Source organism: Narcine bancroftii, chromosome 8, assembly GCF_036971445.1.
Source record: "Narcine bancroftii isolate sNarBan1 chromosome 8, sNarBan1.hap1, whole genome shotgun sequence".
NCBI lineage: Eukaryota > Metazoa > Chordata > Chondrichthyes > Torpediniformes > Narcinidae > Narcine > Narcine bancroftii.
Genome location: NC_091476.1, coordinates 77,498,394 through 77,521,892, shown reverse-complemented (window position 1 = coordinate 77,521,892; position 23,499 = coordinate 77,498,394). Strand labels below are relative to the sequence as shown.

At 48.1% G+C, this 23,499-nt stretch overlaps 1 protein-coding gene across 21 annotated transcripts in view; it reads right to left on the bottom strand.

Annotated features, from left to right (window-relative positions):
* The window catches only part of LOC138740935 (neurexin-2-like), an 838,414-nt gene that overhangs the window by 174,676 nt on the left and 640,239 nt on the right, over positions 1 to 23,499 (bottom strand). For all 21 annotated transcript variants that reach the window (XM_069894295.1, XM_069894297.1, XM_069894296.1 and 18 more), the window contains one exon: positions 9,750 to 9,921. In XM_069894295.1, coding sequence (XP_069750396.1) covers positions 9,750 to 9,921 — 172 coding nt within the window. The remainder of the gene's footprint in view (positions 1 to 9,749; positions 9,922 to 23,499) is intronic.

Here is a 23,499-nt window from a genome sequence, read left to right as displayed (position 1 = left end):
TGTCCGTGAACTACTCTTTGCAGATGATGCCGCTTTAGTTGCCCATTCAGAGCCAGCTCTTCAGCGCTTGACGTCCTGCTTTGCGGAAACTGCCAAAATGTTTGGCCTGGAAGTCAGCCTGAAGAAAACTGAGGTCCTCCATCAGCCAGCTCCCCACCATGACTACCAGCCCCCCCACATCTCCATCGGGCACACAAAACTCAAAACGGTCAACCAGTTTACCTATCTCGGCTGCACCATTTCATCAGATGCAAGGATCGACAATGAGATAGACAACAGACTCGCCAAGGCAAATAGCGCCTTTGGAAGACTACACAAAAGAGTCTGGAAAAACAACCAACTGAAAAACCTCACAAAGATAAGCGTATACAGAGCCGTTGTCATACCCACACTCCTGTTCGGCTCCGAATCATGGGTCCTCTACCGGCACCACCTACGGCTCCTAGAACGCTTCCACCAGCGTTGTCTCCGCTCCATCCTCAACATCCATTGGAGCGCTCACACCCCTAACGTCGAGGTACTCGAGATGGCAGAGGTCGACAGCATCGAGTCCACGCTGCTGAAGATCCAGCTGCGCTGGATGGGTCACGTCTCCAGAATGGAGGACCATCGCCTTCCCAAGATCGTATTATATGGCGTGCTCTCCACTGGCCACCGTGACAGAGGTGCACCAAAGAAAAGGTACAAGGACTGCCTAAAGAAATCTCTTGGTGCCTGCCACATTGACCACCGCCAGTGGGCTGATAACGCCTCAAACCGTGCATCTTGGCGCCTCACAGTTTGGCGGGCAGCAGCCTCCTTTGAAGAAGACCGCAGAGCCCACCTCACTGACAAAAGGCAAAGGAGGAAAAACCCAACACCCAACCCCAACCAACCAATTTTCCCTTGCAACCGCTGCAATCGTGTCTGCCTGTCCCGCATCGGACTGGTCAGCCACAAACGAGCCTGCAGCTGACGTGGACTTTTTACCCCCTCCATAAATCTTCGTCCGCGAAGCCAAGCCAAAGAAAAGTCCCTGTCTGTAACTCCTACACTGTTCCCTGTCTGTAACCCCCACACCAGTCCCTGTCTGTAACCCCCACACCAGTCCCTGTCTGTAACCCCTACACTGTTCCCTGTCTGTAACCCCCACACCAGTCCCTGTCTGTAACCCCTACACTGTTCCCTGTCTGTAACCCCTACACCAGTCCCTGTCTGTAACCCCTACACTGTTCCCTGTCTGTAAACCCCACACCAGCCCCTGTCTGTAACCCCTACACTGTTCCCTGTCTGTAACCCCCACACCAGTCCCTGTCTGTAACCCCTACACTGTTCCCTGTCTGTAACCCCCACACCAGTCCCTGTCTGTAACCCCTACACTGTTCCCTGTCTGTAACCCCCTCACCAGTCCCTGTCTGTAACTCCTACACTGTTCCCTGTCTGTAACCCCCACACCAGTCCCTGTCTGTAACCCCCACACCAGTCCCTGTCTGTAACCCCTACACTGTTCCCTGTCTGTAACCCCTACACCAGTCCCTGTCTGTAACCCCTACACTGTTCCCTGTCTGTAACCCCCACACCAGTCCCTGTCTGTAACCCCTACACTGTTCCCTGTCTGTAACCCCTACACCAGTCCCTGTCTGTAACCCCTACACTGTTCCCTGTCTGTAACCCCCACACCAGTCCCTGTCTGTAACCCCTACACTGTTCCCTGTCTGTAACCCCCACACCAGTCCCTGTCTGTAACCCCCACACCAGTCCTTGTCTGTAACCCCTACACTGTTCCCTGTCTGTAACCCCCACACCAGTACCTGTCTGTAACCCCCACACCAGTCCCTGTCTGTAACCCCCACACCAGTCCCTGTCTGTAACCCCTACACTGTTCCCTGTCTGTAACCCCCACACCAGTCCCTGTCTGTAACCCCCACACCAGTCCCTGTCTGTAACTCCCACACCAGTCCCTGTCTGTAACCCCTACACCCTTCTCCGTCTGTAATCCCTGCAGCTGAGGGATCAGTGCATGTGGCGGAGCTGCTGGTGACTCAAGGTGAGGAACTCGTGGAAGCTGAGGGCTGCTGGAGATGGTTGTTGGGAAATTCACACCGGGCTGCAGACAGCTGGAGACTGACTCGAACTGGCTGGAGGGTCAGAACCGGGATGCAAGGAGGTGCCGAGGGGTTCCTGACTGCATCGGAGGTTCAGAGCTGCAGCTCGGGTTGCCAATGGTGTGGACTGTGGGGACTGCTGAAGTGCTGGGGGCGAATCTACAGACACTTGGTCACTCTGCAGGATATCTCTTTTGCTTCTCTCTCTCTCCCTCTGACTGTAAGAAGCACTTCAGGCAATTCCTGCCAATGGCGTATCTGTCCACCTTACAGCAGGTAAGCTGACAAAAGGCAAAGGAGGAAAAACCCAACACCCAACCCCAACCAACCAATTTTCCCCTGCAACCGCTGCAATCGTGTCTGCCTGTCCCGCATCGGACTTGTCAGCCACAAACGAGCCTGCAGCTGACGTGGACTTTTTACCCCCTCCATAAATCTTCGTCCGCGAAGCCAAGCCAAAGAGAAGAGACAGCAGGTAAAAAGAAATTTCATGTAATACAACACTGCTTTCTTACTGTGTCAGTAAATTGAATCATAATCTTGTACACTTCTATCAAATCTCCCCTCACTCTCCAGGGAATAAAGTCCATACCTGTAACTCAGTTCCTGAAGTCCAGGCATTATCCTTCTCTGCCCTCTTTCTATCTGATTGATATCTTTCCTGTGGTTCGGTGACAAAACTGCACACAATTCTCCAAATCTGGCCTCACCAATGTCTTGTACAACTAGCAGCTCACTCCACACTCCCACAAGTCTCTGAGTAAAGAAGTCCCCCCAAAACCTTTCCCCCTTGTATAAGGTGTGTAAAGCCCTGGGCTGCGTTTGCGGGAGTATCAAGGCCTGTTCTGTTTGTGAGTCTTTGCTGGTGTATCAATGTATAAACGGCCAGCCTGACTTATTTACACCGAAGGGCTTGCAGATTAGACTGAATAAAACACTGACACCACCTGTCATTCTCATCGCTTCTCCTGCATTGACAGATTCACTGTTTCTTGAGAAGGAATCATTTCTTCATTTACTGCCTTGCTACAATGAGCCAGGCTCCAAGGGATCTTGAGCAGTGCATGTTACATCACAAAAGCAGCCTATCAGTGTTGAGAGCGAAGGACTCCCTGGAGGAAGATTGCTGAAAGAATTATGAGCCCTGGGAGTGAGTTACGGGCTGGAATTTAATTCAGGAGTTTGGATGTTTTATGGAGAGGATAATTTCCTGTGGCTTTATATGTTTCAGATCAGCCTCATTAATGGTCTTGGCGCTGACTCAGAGGTCATGCCTCCAAGCCTCGCTGTGGGGACGCATGTACACGTCCCAACAGACTGTCCCAGTGCTGTATTCAATCAGCACCCCCCCTCCCCGCCACCTCGCTGCCCGGGGGCTGGTTCCGCTACCCGACAGGAAACCAAGCTCCTCAGGTGCTCGAGCGCAGTCCCTTTGGAGAAGCGGGGGGGGGGGGGCTGTTTCTCTCTCTCTTTTTCGCTCTCTCTCTCTCTCCCCCTCTCTCCCTCCCCCCACCACTGCCAGAGGGTGATGAGCTGATGGTGGGGGCTTGGCCGAAGGGTGACAAATTCCACCCCGCGGCAGGGTCTTCACAAAGGTGGAACGAGCTGCCATAGGAGTTCCAATGCCAATGTTGTAGAGAGATCCATGGGTGGAAAGTGGAGAGGGATATGGCCAAACACAGGCAAACAGAACTAGGGTAGACAGGCATCATGGATGGGTTTGGGCTGAAGACTCTCTTACAGCATTGTACAGATTCAGGGATCTCCAATAATTGTCTTGGGCCTTCACCCACCAGACCACTAGATCAGATCCAACCCGTCACCCACTTACAGGGAGTCTGGTATTCTTTTTCTAACCCACCGAACCAGTGGATTAGATCCAAGCCTGTAACTCACTCCCATAGAACCAAGCACAGAGAACAAGCTCTTCGGCCCTTCTAGTCTGTGTGGAACTATTAGTCTGCCTCATCTCATTGACCTGCACCCAGTCCATATCCCTCCACACCCCTCCCATCCACGGACCTGTCCAAATTCTTCTTATAAGTTAACAATGGGCCCGCATTCACCACTTCAGTTCAATTCCACACCCCCACCGCTCTCTATGTGAAGAAGTTCCCCCTAAACATTTCCCTTTCACCCTTAAACCATGACCTCTGGTTTGTATCTCACCCACCCTCAGTGGAAAAAGCTGACCTACATTTACGCTGTCTGTTCCCACATAATTTTAAATACCTCGATCAAATCTCCCCTCATTCTTCTACTCTCTAGGGAATAAAATCCGTACCTGTTTAACCTTTCCCTGTAACTCAGTTCCAGAAGTCTGGGCAAGATCCCAGTAAATCTTCTGTGCCCTCTTTCTATCTGATTGAGATCTTTCCTGAGGTTCGGTGACCAAAACTGCACACAATTCTCCAAATTTGGCCTCACCAATGTCTTGTACAACTTGACCACAACATTCCATCTCCTGGACTCAATACTTTGATTTATGAAGGCCAAGATGCCCAAAGTTCTCTCTACAACCCTGTCCACCTGTGACGCCACTTTCAGGGAATTATGTATGTGTTCCCAGATCCCTCTGTTCTACCGCACTCCTCAGTACCCGACCGTTCACTGTGTACGTCCTTTCTTGGTTTGTCCTTCCAAAATGCAGCCCCTCACACTCGTCTGCATTAAACTTCATCGGCCATTTTAATTTATTTTAAATGTAATTTATAGTAATGTTTGCACTTGTCATTCAGCTGAAAAACAACAATTTGGTGACACCTTCATGATAATAAATGTTGATTCTGACTTGTTCGAGTCACACTCCATCGGCCATTGATTGGCCCACGTTCCCAGTTCCTTCCAGACCTTTTGGAATCACAGGTCACCTTCTTCGCTGCCCTTTGATGAGTTCTCGGGCCCAGCAATCCGCAGCCCACATTTCAGCTCTGATGGTCTCCGGGAAAAAAAAACACTCTGCCCCTTCATTTCTTTCCGATGTCCAATGAACACATCCATTTTCACTCAAAGCCTCTTCAGGCTGAAACACAAGCTGAATATTAAAAGCGCAGAATCTAATTAAATCTTACACTCTGCAGATTTCGTCGGCAGCATCTGAAAAATTAAGAGCTTGTGCTCAACTTTTAGCTTCAGTGAGTCTCTCAGATCTGCCATTCCTTGTGGCCTCACAAGAGCATCTAACCCGTTCTGCCAATTAGCCCCAGTCATCTGCCGAGGTGCTGAAAATCGGGTGCACCTGCCTGGCAGCTAACGTCGATCACAAACTCAAAGAATTTTCTCAGTTGGAGAGTTGAATGACCACCGTGTGTGAGTTTTCTACCCTGATCGACCAAGCTCGCAATTTAGTTCTGAACTTTACCCACTCAGAAGCAGTCATGGCACTCGTACCTTAAACCCCTCAGTTCACACGCTGCTCACAACTTCTTCAAACAGGCTGTTCTTGCCAAGAGGGCTGCAGATTCAATGCAGGTTAATGAGATCAGTGCTTGTTGGTCAGCAGGGGTGTGCTGGGAAGAAAGGCCTGTTTCTGTGTGGCCAGAATTTATGGCTGCAACCTGATCCTTTATTCCCCTTAGCCTCTATAACTTACTCCCCTACACTTCCTCCCCTCTGTAACCTGCTCCCATACAGCCCCTCCTCTCTGTAACGTACATCCCCACAACCCTCTCCCTTCTGTATCCTGCTCCCCAGAGTCCCTCCACTCTGTTACCTGCTCCCCCCACAACCCCCTCCCCTGTAACCTGCTCCCCACACACCCTCCCCTCTGTAAGCTGCTCCCCTACACCCCCTCCCCTCTGTAATGTACACACCCCACACTCCCTCCCCTCTGTAACCTGCTCCCCGCACCCCCTCCCCTCTGTAACCTGCTCCTACACCCCTCCCCAAAGTGCCCTGATCCCCCACACCCCCTCTCCCCTATAACCTGCTCACCCAATACTCTGCTACCTTCTCTTCTTGCACCCCTCCCTGTCTCTGTCAAAATTCTTCACTGCATCCCTATCCATGGAACCCCCTCCAGTCCAAACACTCTCCCTATCCATGGAACCCCCTCCAGTCCAAAAAATCTCCCTATCCATGGAACCCCTTCCAGTCCAAAAACTCTTCCTATCTGTCACATTCTCCAGTGTCTGAATATCACCTTCTCTTTTACTTCCCAGTTCCTTCACCCCCCTTATTTCTGTAAACACCTCCAGCCAGTGCACCCTCCCACAGCCTTCGTTATCTCTCCAATTGTCTCCAGCCTTCAATCCCTTTTGAAGATCCTGCAGCCCAATCCCTCCATACAATCTAACTCCCTCTCATGCTGATATTCTTCCCACCATTTGCAACCCCCTCCATTTCCTTACACCCCTCCCTATCTCTGTAACCCCCTCCGGTCCCCTACACCCCTCCCTGTCTCTGTAACCCCTTCCAGTCCCCTACATCCCTCCCTGTCTCTGTAATCCCCTCCGGTCCACTACACCCCTCCCTGTCTCTGTAACCGCCTCCGGTCCCCGACTCCCCTCCCTGTATCTGTAACCCCCTCTGGTCCCCAACACCCCTCCCTGTCCTTTTAACCCCCTCCAGTCCCCTACACCCCTCCCTGACTCTGTAACCCCCTCTGGTCCCCGACACCCATCCCTGTCTCTCTAACCTTTTTCCTGATTACTCTCCCAATTGCCACTGCTCTGTGGATTCTCCAACCACCTGGGATCACTGTGCTCCTCTTATTCCATTCAGATTCTGTGATCAAGCTGTCCTGAACTGTTACATAACAGAGGGACATGTTTACACAAAGCAAGTCCCGAGTGACTGAAATCCCAGCAAATCCTACAAGAATTCCAGACGCCACCCTCCACTCCCCATCTCCCCTCTGATCTTTCCGCCAATTACTGTCAACCTCTCCCCTGTCTCTTTGCCCCTCTATCCTCTCCTTAAGAATGCAGTTTCCCAGTCCTGACAGCATCCCTGAGAATCCCCTTGGCTCCCTCATCACTGGTCCCGTGGCTAGAACTCTCCACAGTGTTGCAGCTGCAGTCAGCAGTGGGGTAAAGTCTGGAAGCCACCTGTGAGCTCACACAAGCGATCCTGTCATGTAAGTAGTTAAACACGGAAATCTGCAGACGCTGTGATTGTAGAAAACACCGAAATGCTGGAGGAACTCAGCCGGTCTTTTCAGCGTCCGTAGGAGACAAAGATACATCGCTGACACTTCGGGCCTGAGCCCTTCCTCAAAAAATAAGCTGAACGAGCCAGAAGCAGGAAATACCAGACAGTCTCAGAATACAGACGGTGCCAGCTGGGGGGAAGAATCCAAACCAACACAAGGTGTTAACGGGATGTGGAGGTGAGAATGTATCATGTTTGTACGAAAAATGGAAGGGAGAGGCAGAACTGGGGGAAGAAGTGAGGGGGATGAGGGGTTGACAAAAGCCATAAAAGCCAACGTTAATGCCATAGGGTTGGAGGGAGCCCAGACGGAAATCAAGGGATTGTTCCACCAATTTGCAGGTGGTCTCAGTCTGGCGACGCATGAGACCAAGTACAGATACGTTGTCCAGGGAATGGGATGGGGAATTGAAATGGTCGGCCACTCTGGGAGATCTATGCTGTGGCGGCAGGTAGAGCCGAGGGGGTCAGTGGAGCGATCTCCCAGTCTGTGTCCAGTCTCTCTGGCGTAGAGGAGCACTGAAGGCAGTCGATGACCCCTGCAGATTCATGGTGAAGTGTTGCTTCACTTGAAAGGACTGTTTGGGGGCTCGAATGATGGTGAGCGAGGGGGTGTGGGTGCAAGAAGATGCTGGAAAGATGGGCTGAGTTCCTCTAGCATTTTGGTATGCAACGGAAGGTAATGCTTCTCGATGCTGCCCGCCCCCCCCCCCCCCGACCCTGGCCCCCCGAAACACATCTGCATTGTCTTGATTGGCAGGAATCAAATCATTGAGTGATGAGAGGGGCTGTGACCGCTGATTGTTCAGGCATAGGGTGTCTGGAAACCATCTACAAGGGGTCAACCCACTTGTGTTGTTTTCCTGGAGCACGGGAAGCTGAGGGACGTATAGAGATGTACAAGGGCAGCAGGGTTAGCCTGGTGGTTGGCGCAAAGCCTTTGCAGCGCCAGCGATCGGGACTGGGGTTGAATTCTGCGCTGTCTGTCTGTACGTTCTCCCTGCGTCTGCGTGAGTTTTCCCCGGGGAGGCTCCAGTTTACTCCCACCCTTCAAAAATGTAGGTTCATGGGGTGTAAATTGAGCAGCACGGGCTCATGGGCCAAAATGGCCGGTTACTCTGCTGTACGTCTAAATAAAATCAGGACAGGTGTTGACAGAGTAGACAGTCGGGATCTTTAACTCAGGCTAAAATGGTTATCCACACTAGAGTAGAGATGGGGAGGTGGGAGATGTATGGGGCAAATATTTTACACCGGGTGCCTGGAGGAGGGTGCCTGGGGTAGTAATGGAAACATATAATAATCGTGTCTTTGAGGCTTCTCACTGACAATGAGGGGGGGATTATCTCTCAGTGCAAGCAGCAGATTTTTGGTTTGATCTGGGCATAGTTCAGCACAGACAAGTCGGGGTGGGGGGGGGGGGGGGGTGGGTTTGGTGACGGGACTGTTCCTGAGCTGTCCTGTGGTATATGCTGTTCTCAGGGTTGATGACGAGCAGTACTGTCAGATTTGGAGAAATTTCTCGACCCTCATCGATCACAAACTCCCAGGGCAAATTTGTTACCTGCTCCTGTGCCCACATAACATCCACCGGGATCTGTTATCGGCTCCTATTCCCCTATAACCAGTGCTGGGATCTGTTACCGACTCCCGTTCCCCTGTAACCAGTGCCAGGGTCTGTTACCGGCTCTCGTTCCCCTGTAAGTGGTGCTGGGATCTGTTACTGACTCCTGTTCCCCTGTAACCGGTGCTGGGGTCTGTTACCCAATCCTGTTCCCCTCTTACCGGTGCTGGGATCTGTTACCAGCTCCCGTTCCCCTGATCTCGTTCTGCTGTAACCAGTACTGAGGTCTGTCACCGACTCCTGTTTCCCTGTTACGGGTGCTTGAGTCTATTACCAGCTCCTGTTCCCCTGTAACCAGTGCCAGGGTCTGTTATTGTCTCCAGTTCTGTTACCGGATTCCATTCCCCTGTAATCGGTGCTGGGGTCTGTCACCTAAGGGATAGACTGGAGATCAGAGCTCAAGGACCCAATGCAAGGTCACAATCTGGGGTCCTCAGCCAGATCTCCAGGCGACCTCACCAAGGGGGTCACAGTCATAGGACCATACCAAGGGGGGTCTCGGCCTGCCAAATCTGCCCTCCTGACCTTCGCATCCACAGCTTCCACAGGATCCAGTGAAGTTCTCCCCCACATCGACCTGGCCCACCACATGCTACAGACGAGTCTGTGGTGGTGGTGACTGGTGGCCAGCGCTGGTCGGGAAGGGGAGGGGGTGTGTGTGGAGGAGAAGAATCAAAGCCTCTGAGCTATCCAGTCCCTCATGTCATCAACAGCACAAAGGATCGATTACTCCTGTGTTTTAGAGCAAGCCTCGCTGAACCCCACCTCACCCTGACACAGTCGATGATCCTTCACCATCGGTTTTAGGTGAAATTAGCCACGGCCACTGTGAACTGCCTCGTCCTGCAGTGGGGAGGTGGGGGAGGGGGGTGTTGGAAGCTCTCACTTACCCACAGGGTAGCGCTCGTTGATTGGCCAGTTGTCGACCTGCAGCGTGGCGTTGCCCCCACTCCTAGTGAATCGTACCACATGGTATTTGCCATCGTTCACCAGCACGTTCTTCTCATTGATCACAATGTCATCTGTCCCCACGTTAAAAATGACCTGGATCTTCCCTTCCTCCTGAGTGGGAGAAGAGACAGTGGGCAGGAGTGAGTCAAAGCAGACAGACAACAAGGCCTCAAACCCAGCCATCCCTGACTTTTTGTTTCAATATACATCATGGTAACAGGCCCTTGTGGCCCACAAGCCCTTGTCATCCAATTACACCCAATTAACCTACAAACTCCACACATTCTGAACGGTGGGAGATAACTGGAGTCCCTGGAGGAAACACTTGCAAAAATGACAAACTCCTTAAAGACAGCTCCGGATTTGAACCTGGGTTGTTGATGCTGTTACAGTGCCGCGCTATCCACTCCGCTAACCGTGCTGCCCGACTTTGGTTCACCACCTTGCATTTTCTACACACCAGACGGACATCACAGGCAAAACCCTCTCCACTGTCGAGAACATCTACAGGGAACGCTGCAGTTGGAGAGCAGCAGCAATCACCAATGATCCACACCCCACCCAGCACACGATCTCGCAGCTGCCGTCAAGAAAGAGGTCTCGGTGCTACCAGACTCACACCACCAGGTTCAGGAACAGCTGCTCCCCCTCCACCTCAGACTCCTCAACGCCAAACTCAATCAGGGACTCGTTTACGGACTCTGCGCTTTATTGATTTTTCTCTATTTTGCACAGTCAGTTTGTTTACATTTCTTTATCTGTTTACGTGTACGCTGTGGACAGTTTTTTTTTGCACTACCAATAAGTGGTAAATCTGCCTGAACCGCAGGGAAAAGAACCTCAGGGTTGTACGCGATGTCACGTATGGACTCTGACAATAAATCTGAAATCAGAAATGAGGGCTTTTGAAATGGATGTGTTAAGAGATGAGTGGAGAACAGATAAAGTAGTGATGAGGAGCCCAGAATGAAGCTTGGAACATTAACACTTCCACTGGAGAGGTCCCAGAACAGGCAGGTCCCCGAACAAAACCCTTTTGTTCTGAATGTTGAATCGATGGTGGGGTGACTGAGGCAAAGCAGCTGGAGAAAACACACACAGTAAACACAGGAGGATTTCAGTCAGTCTCGCACCATCCACTGGAGGCAAATATATTTTAGTGACGATCCAGGCCTGAGGCCTTCCTCGAGCAGAGAACAGGAAAGAGGGATGGAAGACCCAGCTGGAGGAAGGGTCCAGACCAACAAAAGGTGTCAACAAAAGGTGAGGGGGAGGTGAGAATTGGTGTGGGCTCTAGGAAAGGAGATAGAGGGAAAAGGGAAGAGAGATGGAGCTTGTAGAAAGGCAAGGGAGAATGGGGAGGGTTAAAGGAAAGCAAAGAAGTTGATGTTAATGCCAGCCAGTAGGAGGGCGGCCAGACGGATGAGATGGTCTGAATCAGTCTGAAGAGGGCGCGCAAATTCATTGAGGACCTCTTGCCCCAATCCCCCACCACTCCTCCCCCCCCACCGCCCCACCCTCCCCCTCCCCCCTGCACACGGCATACTTCAGCTGCTCCCATCAGGGAAGAGATACAGAAGGATCAGTGCCAGCACCATTAGGCTAAGGAACAGCTTCTTCCCACGGGCAGTGAGAACGCCGAACAACCAAAGGAACTGCTCACACTCACCTTCCGAGACCATCATATTCACAGAACACAATATTTATTTGTATAGATGAATATTGGCCTACGTGTGTACTGTGTGTCTGTACGTGTGTTATGTCTGGGTATGTGTCTGCAGGTTTTTGCACCGAGGACTGGAGAAACCTGCTTCGTTGGGTTGTACTTTTACAATCGGGTGACAATGTACTTGACTTGACCCAGTAGATGGTTTTATTTTGGCCTGGACCTGAGGAATGAGACTGAGAATTAAACATGGAAACAATCTCAGCAACAAGCACTGAATAAAACTGTTCTGTGAGTGGCCTTTCCAAACCAGGTCTTAAAAGTGCACACAGCTGTATAAATAAATCCACGATCCCTCTCACCCTGCTACCCAGAGTAAGTATAGGCTGGTTCAGTGCAATTTATTTCCATGTTTGGTAGCAGAATTTAGTTGGCACCTTCTTAAATCTGCAGGAAGTCTGGTCCAGAATGCACAATTAATTGTACCCCTGGGCACATGATCAGTCAGGCAGAAAAATGTGCAGAAATTGGCCCAGATAACATCTCGTACAGAAGGCCTGATTTATTTTGGTTAAAATCTGACACAGGATAAAGGAAGTTGTTTTCAGGTTAGCAGAAAAATAAATGAGTGGGCTTGTCGTTTTGTACAGAATGGCAAATAATTAGCATTTTGCCCATTCACACTAAGTACATCAACAAATCTTCTGATTCCATCTTCTCTTTCTCAGCTAATCTCACTTTCACAACTGCAGCATCAATATACCTTGAGGAGACAGGCATTTGAAATAAAAATCCTTGCAGCTCAGAAACAAAAATGCCCTGGTAAAGCAGTGGTGCACAATCCAGCGATCACCGGGGATCAGGGGGGGAGAACATTTAAAGACAATATCTCGGATGGTATCTTCCTCTCTACTCAAAAGCAGTCATTCACCACTTGTTCTGCTTCAGTCAGGTTCCCCGCTGGAACAGAGGAGATTGGCTCTGATAGTTGTAGCAAGACGGTGGGTCACCGACATCTTCAGCTTCACCTGTCAGATCCGGCCCATTCCTGGGAAGCCCCAGAGGTCGCAGGGCCCTATTTTCAGCCCATGGCCCAGTCCTGCAGCTAGGTAGCCCAGTTGCTCTCACTGTAACCCCCACACCCAGAATCCTGGCTTCAATCCAGGAGCTAAACAAGGCATTATGAGATTTGGCAGCCCTTCCATCGAGTAATCTGCTGACCATGGCCAAAACACACACAGATGCTGAAGGAATCCGGCCAGTCTCACAGCATCTGTAGGGGGTGAAGATCTATCACTGACGATCCAAGCCTGAGCCCTTCCTCAAGGTGTGAGCAAAAAATGGGCAGGCGACTGGATAAAGACTGGGGAGAGAATGGGAGGGGAAGGATTCCAGACCAACACAAGGTGTTAATTGGATAAAAGGAGTGGTGAGAAATGTTTTTGGCTCTGAGAAAGGAGACAGAGGGGAAAGGGGGAGAGAGAGCTGGAGAAAGGTGGCAGTGGAAGAAGAAGGGTTTTTAACAGAAAATGGGGAGTCGACATTAATGCCATCCAGTTAAAGGGAGCCCAGACGGAAGATGAGATGTTGTTCCTCCAATTTGCGGGTGGTCTCGGTCTGGCCGTGCATGAGACCACGGACAGATACGTCTGCCAGGGAATGGGGCAGGGAATTGAAATTGACGGCCACTGGGAGATCCACACTACTGCGGCCCAATCTCCCAGTCTGCGTCCGATGTAGAGGAGACCACAGCGGGAGCACCGGGGGCACCGACGGCCCCCCCACACCACCCCAGCAGATTCACATGTGAAGTGTTGCTTCACTGGAAAGGACAGTTTTGCGCCCCAAATGGTGATGAGGGAGGGGGCTGGGGGGGGGGGTTGTGGGCGCAAGTGGAGCATCTCCTGCGGTCACAGGGGCAGGCCCCGAGGAGCGGGAGGAGTGGAGGAGGGAGCGGTCCCTGCGGTAGGTGGAGGGAAGGAGGTGGTATCCAATGAGAATGTTGGAAGACTGCAGCAGATCAGGCAGCGTCAGTGGAGAGAGAGGGTATTACATTTCGGGCCGAGACCCTTAGGTAGTCAATGTCTTGGTTTCTCTTCCCACCGAGCATTTCCAGCATTGTACAAACAGAAATGAGATGGTGAATAAATCGTCTGCTTTATTTCAGTGCGTCTGTTAAGGTTCTAATGTTGATTCACGACTCTGGGGAGTTTCTATGCCTGACAACGTGATGAAGATATAATGGAAGAATTCATTGAGGTTGCAACAGGAACATGAGTCCTGTCTGCACTGGGAACCAATGGAATCACATTTCTGGAGTGACCTGGCCCCTTCTATCCCAACAGCAAAGGGCAAAGCAGGATTTTCCAAGGGAATAGGTTAACCCAGAACTGCTCTCTAAAGGCCAGATGAGTGAAATGGAGGCACTTTGCCCAGAGACTGGGAATCATTTGGATTCTCTCCACAGAGGCCCTCATTTGGGATATTTAAGGCACCCATCTTTGGGGTTGTCACTGGAATGAGCTGGATATCAAAGATCTTATAAAAAGAGTGTAGCAGGTGGGAAGTTCACAAGAAGATGTTCTTAACATTTTAGTGGAGGCACCCATCATGTCAACCTTCTACATGAGCTCTATCGAGAGCATCCTGGCCGGCTGCATCACCGAGTGGGGACGGTTAATGCAGAGAAATGGATCGGAGGTCAATCCACAGGACCACAATAGCAGCAGAGAGGATCACTGGGGCTCTCCCCCCTCCTCATCCCCCCATAGACATGATCTGCTGGGATTGTTGTCTGAAGAGGGTGCGCAAAATCACTCAGGACCCCTTTCACCCTGCACAAGGCGTCTTTCAGCTGCCCCTCGGGGAAAGAGATCCAGGAGGATCAGAGCCAGCACCACCAAGCTGAGGAACAGCTTCTTCCCACGGGCAGTGAAAACACTGAATGACCAAAGGAACTGCTCGCACTCACCCTTCGAGGCCCTCGTATTCATGAAATAATATTTATTGGTATATGTGAATACTTGTCCTGCGTGTGTATTGTGTGTCTGCATGTATGTTACATCTGGGTGTATGCCTGCGGGTTTTGCATTGAGGACCGGAGAACATTGTTTCGTCGAGTTGTACTTATAGAATCGGATGACAATGAACTTGACTTGAATGTTTGAACACCCTTCTTCAAGAGGCAGGAGAAGCAGATTCTCTGAATGGTTTTTTTAAGGAAGAGATAGACTGTTAAAAATTTGCAGGGGGTAGTGAGAATATGGAGTTGACAATAAATAACAAACAACAGAGGCCTAACAGCTGAGACTGCCTGATCTCAGAAGCTAAGCAGGTTCAGGCCTGGTCGGTACTTGGAGGGGAGACCACCAGGTGCTGTCGGTTTCTGTGAGGGGCACTAGGCAAAGTGGCGACTCTCTGCCTGCCTTAAGGTAGAAAACGTTAAAGAATTTCATGTATATCTAAATGCAGTGTTTCGTGACAGTAATGTATCCTTCACCGGCACAATAAACTTGACTCAAGGTTAAGGACATGAGTAGTTTCCCAGATCCTGAGGGGGAAAAAACAAGTGGGTTGACAGAGTTCTGGTGGGAGGCTTCAGGAATGAGGTTGGGAAATATTTCTTCAGAGGGGAGGAGGAAGTCAGGACCTCCCCCCACAAGCAACACCATAAGACACAGGAGCAGAAATAGGCCATTCATCCCCTCAAGTCTACCCCACCATTCAATCACGAGCTCATCCATTCTCCCCACTCAGCCCCACTGCCCAGCCTTCTCCCCATAACCGTTGATGCCCTGGCTAATCTAGAACCTATTGATCTCTGCTTTAAATACACCCAATGACCCAGCCTCCACAACAGCCTGTGGCAACAAATTCCACAGATTCACTGCCCTCCAGCTGAAGAAATTCCTCACGTCTCTGTTCTGAGCAGTGGACGCCCTTCAATGCTAAAGTTTTGAGTTTTAAACTGGAGATTCCGGGCGATCAAAGGAAGTGAGAGATACAGGTGAAGACATATCACCTGGTCCTTCTTCGTCATCGAGTCGATCTCCTCAAACCCCCGCCCTAACAACCATGTACACAACAAAACAGGATACAGTGAAGCAGGGCATGAAAAGGTGAAACACAGCAGATCTGAAATGTGCAGCCTGTGGGACAGCCCTTCAGTGACAAAAAAACAGTCTGCTCAATGGCCTTGTCATTAAAGAGATATCACTGAACACAGAACAGGCTCAAAGGGCTGAATGGTCCCCTCCACTTTCATCTGTTTCTAAGTTTCCACCTTGCCTTTGAGGGCAGAAAATTGAGCAGGGTCTGTATTCTTCCAGAGGAGGTCAAGTCAAGTTTATCGTCATCAACAGCGTTCTCCCGTCCTCGGTGCAAAACACGCAGACACACACCCAGACACAAAACACATGCCTTTCCTTGATTAAGGGTTCAAGTCCGAAACATCAGTTATCTACCTCTACCTTTGCTGGAAAAAGGACACTGTTTGAACTGCTGGGTTTCTCCAGCATCATGATTTTACATAAAATACACACAGACAAATAATGCATCTGCAGGACAAGTTGTTTCATGAATATGAGGGTTTCGGAGGGTGAGTGTGAGCAGTTCCTTGGGTCGTTCAGCATTCTCACTGCCCGTGGGAAGAAGCTGTTCCTCAGCCTGGTGGTGCTGGCTCTGTACCTCCTGTATCTCTTCCCCAATGGAGCAGGTGGAAGATGCTGTGTACGACGTGGAAGAGGTCCTCTTCAGACAACGATTCCTGTAGATCATGTCAGTGGATGGAGGACAGAGACCCCCATGATCCTCTCTACTGCTCTTGTGGTCCTGTGGATTGACCTCCGATCCATTTCTCTGCAGCAGACACCCCCATACGGTGATGCAGCCGGCCAGGATGCTCTGGATAGGACTCCTGTAGAAGGTTGAGGTTTAGCTGCCCAGGACCCAAGGCCATTCCACGTAGGTCACCCGCTGCTCCGGCTCAGCGGATGAGTGGGGTGCCGTCCCTCATGTTAGGCAGGCCGGGGGAGGACAGAGGAACTTCATCCCTGCCTTCACACTTGGTCCGAAAGCCTGTCCAGCTCCTCGAGATGGCTGAGGAGCCCCTCTGTCAATGTCCCGGGAGGAATCTCAACAGGAGCAGGGGCATGAGTCTCCTTGCAATAATAACCCAGTGTTCTCAGCAGTAACAGGGGAGGCTCACAGTGTCAATGAGCATCTTATCCATTCTCTGCACTATCAGCCCACACAGCCAGGCTTAATGAGACTGGGTAAAGCTCCTTAACCACTCACATTGTAACACCCCCACCTACAAAGGAGCAAAGACTGTCCATCTCCCTCAGTCATGGCTTTCCCATTCTCTTCTCAACCCTCCCCAACAAATGAGCCGCTGACAACCAAGAGAAGCAATTACCAGCAGAGGCGTGGAGTTGCGCCAACGATCTGCATTAGAGAGGTCGGCCACAGGCTGGGAGATCGCCTCATCAAACACTTCGACTTCTGCCCACCATAACAGCATGGACCTCCCAATGGCTGCCCAGTTCAATCCCCCACCCCTCTCCTTCCATCCGTGGTCTTGTGTGCTGCCACCCCACAAATGGGAGGAACAACCCCTCATCTTCCGACTGTGCTCCCTCCATTCTTCCCACATGTCTTCCCCTTAGTGAACATTTGGTTCAGAATCTACCCCCCTTAAAATAAGTTCCAGAAATAAAAATAATCCTGATTTAATCACCTATTAACTCCTTCATTCTCAGATTGTAACTCAGTGAAAGACTCATTCAATCCCTGAATTACGTGAACAGAAATCTGTATTTATACTTCACGATAACACCTGAGACACTCCCTTCAGAAGTTAGCACCCTGCCATCTCACACCTCTCATGAACCAGAGGAACATTAGCACCAATAAAATCCTTTCAAAGTGAGGTCCCTGACACAATGCAGGAAAAGCAGGAGATCCCAACGGTGACATCTTTGGAAATCCAGTGTAGAGAGGGCTAAACGTCAGACATCTTAAAGGCAAATTCACACAGGTCCTTTGGCCCATCTTGATAAATGGTCCATCTACAACACTCCTGTTTCAAGGTTCAAATGTATCACCTGAGAGTTGTAGACAGGGTGGACGGCCAGCGCCTGTTTCCCAGGGCAGGAGCAGCAAACACCAAAGGATGTCTGTACAAAGTAAAGGGAGGGAAGTTTAGGGGAGATGTCAGGTGGAAGATTTTTTTTAACATAGAGAGTTGTGGGGGCCTGGAATGCCTTGAAGGGGATGGTGGTGGAGGCTGGAACATTGGGGGCATTTAAGAGACTCTTAGACAGGCCCTTGGAGGGAAGGAAAATGGAGGGTTATGGGGTAAGGAGGGTTTTGTTTTGTTTTTGAAGGCTTATATAGGTTGCCACAACATCGAAAGGCCTGTGCTGTGCTAGAGTGTTGGATGTTCCACGTACATGTCCACATACAACCCCATGGGTTAAGCAGAATTTCAACTGTAAACTGTCGTCAATAAGAGAGATTCGTACACAAAATAAAATCTGAATTTTTTGTCGTGAACGTACCACGAAATTTATTGTTTTGTGGCAGCAAACAGTGGTATTGTGGTGGTTTGCCTAAGTGCAGTTTGAACCAGCTCAGAAAGTCGTGGATGAACCATTAATGTCAGCAACCGGGAGGATTCTGACTGCGGGTGAACCGCGGGCCGAAAGGTGACGGGAGTTCCAGGGAGGAATGTTTAAAATGCACACGTTTTCCCACTGGACGCCACTCAGACTCCTTCTTTCTCTCGCTGTGACACAGCGCGACTACAGTATAAAATTACATTTGAAAAGAAATAAATGAGTGTATAAATAAGAGAGAGTGAGGTAGTTTCTGCAGTTCATTGCCTGTTCAGTGAATTATACAACAGCACATCAGAAACAGGAGCAGGAGTCGGCCATCCAGCCGTCGAGCCTGCCCCACCATTCAATGTGATCACGGCTGATCTGATGAGAGGTTCATCTCCACCGACCTGCCTTTTCCCCATATCCATTAACTCCCCAACGATGTAGAAATCTACCCAACCTTGTTTTAAATCTATTTACTGAGGTTGCCTCCACTGCTTCAATGGGCAGAGAATTCCACAGATTCCCCACCCTCTGGAAGAAGCAGTCCCTCCTCTTCTCCATCCTAAATCTATTCCCCTGGACCTTGAAGCCATGTCCCTTCGTTCTGGTCTCCCCCACCCATGGGAACAACTTACCCACCTCTATCTGATCTAAGCCTTTTATAATTTTATACATTTCAATAAGATCCCCTCATTCTTCTACATTTCAGTGAGTACAGACCCAGACGACTCAATCTCGGCGCTTCTAGTCCGCACCAACTAAGTCCTCTCCTCTAGTCCCACCTAACTGCACCCTGCCCATACCCCTCCATTCCCCTCCCATCCATATACCTATCCAATTTTTCCTTAAATTACAAAATGGGCCCTGGTGCCTCTACTTCTCCCGGAACCACATTCCACACAGCCACCTCTCTCTAAGTGAAGAAGTTCCCCCTCATGTTACTTCTAAACTTTTCCCACTTAACTCTAAACTCATGACCTCTTCTTTCAATCTCTCCCTCCCTCAAGGGCCAAAGCCTATCCACGTCAACTCTATCTATCCCCTCATAATCTTAAATACTCTATCAAATCCCCTCTCAACCTTCTACGCACCAAAGAATAAAGACATAATCTGCTCAATCTTTCTTTGAAATCTAGATTCTGAAACCCAGGTAACATTTTTGTAAATCTTCTCTGCACCCTCTCTACCTTGTTGATATTCTTCCTATAATTTGGTGACCAGAACTGCACACAATGTTCCAAATTTGGCCTCATCAATGCCTTGAACAGTCTCAACATCACTTCCCAACTACTGTATACTATGCTTTGATTTATAAAGGCCAGGAGACTAAAGCCCTTCTTCACCACCCTTTCCACATGAGATTCTACCTTCAGGGAATGATACACCATTATTCCTAGATCATTCTGCTCCACTGCATTCCTCAATGGCCTCCCATTTACTATGTCTGTCCTGTTTTGATTATTCCTACCAAAATGAAGCCCTTCGCACTTCTCAGCATTAAACTCCATCTGCCATCTTTCAGCCCACTCTTCTAAGCAGTCCAAATCCCTCTGGAATCTCCAAAAACCTTCTTCATATTCCACAGTTCCACCTATTTTAGTATCACCTGCATATTTACTAATCCAATTTACCACTCCATCATCCAGATCATTAATGTAAATGACAAATAGCAAGGGATCCAATACAGATCCCTGAGGCACATCACTTGTCACCGGCCTCCAGCCTGACAAACAGTTACACACTATGACTCTCTGGCATCTCCCTTCCAGCCACTGTTGAATCCACTTGACTATCTCAACATTAATACCTAGCGACTCAACCTTCCTAACCAACCTTCCATGCAGAACCTTATCAAAGGCCTTACTGAAGTCCATATAGACAACATCCACTGCTCTACCCTCATCAACATTCCTAGTCACCTCGTCAAACATGACCTTCCACGCACAAACCCATGTTGAGTGTTCCTGATCAGACCCTGACTCTCCAGGTACTTATATATATTATCTCTAAGAACGCTTTCCATTAGCTTACCGACCATCAACATCAAACTTACAGGCCTATAATTGCTAGACTTGCTCCCCGAAGCCTTTTTAAACAAAGGAACAAAATGTGCAATAGGCCAATCCATCTCTAATGACATTTGAAAATCACTGTTAGAGCCTCTGCTATTTCCTCACTAACATCTCTCAAGGTCTTGGGGAAAATCCCATTGGGACCTGGAGACTTGAGGGAGTAGTGGCCGGACGGTGAACTCCAGCCCTCTCCAGAAAAGTCAGAAAAAACAAAGCAAAACACAAAGGCACAAAAATAAAAATTAAAGAAAAGTGAGTATAAAGGAGGAAAGAAGATGGCGACGAAAAAAGAAAAATCGAAATCAACGGTAAGAAGAGAGGAAGAGAAGACAACGGAAGAAGAAGGAGAAGGCCTTACCTGTTCGAAGAGGCCCGCGGTGGAGAGAGAAACCCGCTCCCTCAGGTCGGTAGAAAGTGGACTACAAAAATGGCTCGCTGAGAGAGTAAAAGTGCGCAACCACGCATGCGCGACTCCTCGCGCATGCGCGATGCGCATGCAAAAAAACACACTGACGGGAGGGGTGACCAGCTGGGGAGTCGATCTCCACAGCCGGCAATGACAGCTGCAGAACACCTGCAGCAAGAGGAGAACGCAGAAGACAACGAAAACAAGAAAGAAGAGAAGAAAAGGGCAACAAAGAAACAACAGATGGCCAACCCAGAGGAAGAAGAAGAGGAAGAGGAAGAGTACAGTGAAATAGAAGAAGAAGGGAAAGGCAAGATAAAGGATATACTTTCTCTTATTAAAGAATACATGGAGTCATTTAAAGAATGGCAAGTGCAAGAATTTAATGATTTAAGAAGAAGAATAAACAATACAGAAGAGAAAATGAATAAAATAGATATGACCTTAACAGAAATGGGAAAGAGAATGGACAAGATGGAAGAGCGGGAAGCAGCAGTAGAAATGGAGGTAGAGGACTTAAAAAAGAAATTAGAGGAATCTAATAAAAAAGTTATAGAGACACAAGAACTGTTAGCTCAGAAAATAGATCCATCTTCCTTAAGGAAGATGAAGAAGGCAAGAATATGAGAGAGTTTATAAAAGATTGGATCCCCAGGATCCTAGAATGTCCAGAACTACAGCAAGAAATGGAAATAGAAAGGGCACATAGAGCAGTGGCCTTTAAACCACAACCACAACAAAAGCCAAGATCTATTTTAGTAAAATTCCTAAGATATACTACAAGAGAAAAGGTACTGGAGAAGACAATGGAAAAAGTAAGAGAGGGCAACAAGCCACTGGAGTACAAAGGGCAAAAAATCTTCATTTATCCAGATATAAGTTTTGAACTCCTGAAGAAGAGAAAGGAGTTCAATACAGCAAAGGCGATTTTATGGAAGAAAGGGTATAAATTTATACTAAAGCATCCAGCGGTATTGAAAATATTTATTCCAGGACAACAAAACAGACTATTCTCGGATCCAGAGGAAGCACGAAAATTTGCAGAACAATTACAAAATAGACTGAGGGATGAAGACGTGTAACGAGAGTACAAAAGACTGTGAACTAAAAAGACACATAAGTTTTGGACTCCTGAAGAAGAGAAAGGAGTTCAATACATCGAAAACGATCTTATGGAAAAAAAACTAATCTCGGATCCAGAGGAAGCAAGGAAATTTGCAAAACAACTACAAAACAACCAGAGAGATGAAGATATGTAATAAGAGTAAAAATGACCACGATTTATATGTATGTGGGTAAATAGGTATATGTGTGTATATGTATAATGTGCATACATGAATGTATCTGTATTTAGAGGAAAATATAGATAGTATAGACAAGAATTAATAAGGGAAGGAAATGGAATAGAGGGAATAAGGAGGGAATTAAAAGAGTGACCTTTGTTACATATGAAAAGTGAAATCTTTTCTGGGGGGGGCTGGGTGGAGAGGAGTTGCGGTCACTGCAAAATCAGCTGACGCTTGCGAGTGAATTCGCAAATCCAAATGGAGAGGGGAGATGTGGTTGTCCGACAAGGGATAAAGGACAACTCAGGAGGGGAAGGGTTTAAATAGGAGAATAAGGAAAATGTTTGATGTTTTAGGAATGTTGTCTTATAAAGGGTTCAAAACAAGAAAACAGAAATGGATAAGGAGGAAAGGTAATGATGGAGAAACGGAAAGGGAAGATAAACAAAGTATAAAATGGCTACGTTGAACTATATGACTTTAAATATTACTGGAATACATAACCAAATTAAAAGGAAGAAACTGCTAAATTTACTGAAAAAAGAAAAAATTGATATAGCATTTGTGCAAGAAACACATTTAACTGAATTGGAGCACAAGAAATTAAAGAGAGATTGGGTAGGACACATAACAGCAGCATCGTATAATTCAAAAGCAAGAGGAGTAGCTATATTAATTAGTAAAAATGTGCCATTTAAAATAGAAGAGGAAATAATAGATCCAGCAGGGAGATATGTAATGATAAGTAAAATGTCAGATATATTCGGAGTTTTGGAATCTACTCAATGTATATTCACCTAACGAAGAAGATCAAAAGTTTATGCAAGATATCTTTTTGAAGGTAGCAGATACGCAAGGGAACATATTAATAGGAGAGGATTTCAACCTGAATTTGGATTCAAATATGAACAAAACTGGGAAAAAAATTAACAGAAAGAACAAAGTAACCAAATTTATAATTAAATCGATGGAAGAAATGCAACTTTTGGATATATGGAGGAAACAACACCCAAAGGAAAAGGAATATTCATATTATTCGGGTAGACATAAAACATACTCAAGAATAGACCTATTTTTGTTATCAGCTCGTATGCAAGATAGAGTAAGAAAAACAGAATATAAAGCTAGAATACTATCAGACCATTCACCCTTAATATTGACAGTAAAGTTAGAAGACATTCCTCCAAGAATGTATAGATGGAGATTAAACCCCATGTTACTTAAAAGGGACCTGGAGACTTATCCACCTTTATATGTTTCAAAAGCTCCAGTACTTCCTCTTTCTTAATCACTAATAGTCTCCATATTTACCCTCTTTGTTTCCTTTAACCCGCACACAATTCAATAGCCTTCTCCTTAGTGAATATCTCATTTGGCTCCACACACTCAGTTGTCCGCTCTGATTCTCTAAGGGACTGATCTTATCTCTCACTCTCCTTTTGCTATTAACATATTTATAGAAACCTTTTGGGTTTATTTTCACCATGTTTGCTATAGCCACCTTGTATCTTCTTTTAGTTTTTCTAATTTCTTTCTTAAGATTCTTTTTACATTCAATGTATTCTTCAAACATCTCCTTTATTCCTTGATACTTATATTTAAAGTAGGTCACCCTCTTTGTTCTAATCAAGTTTCCAATATCCCCTAAAAACCG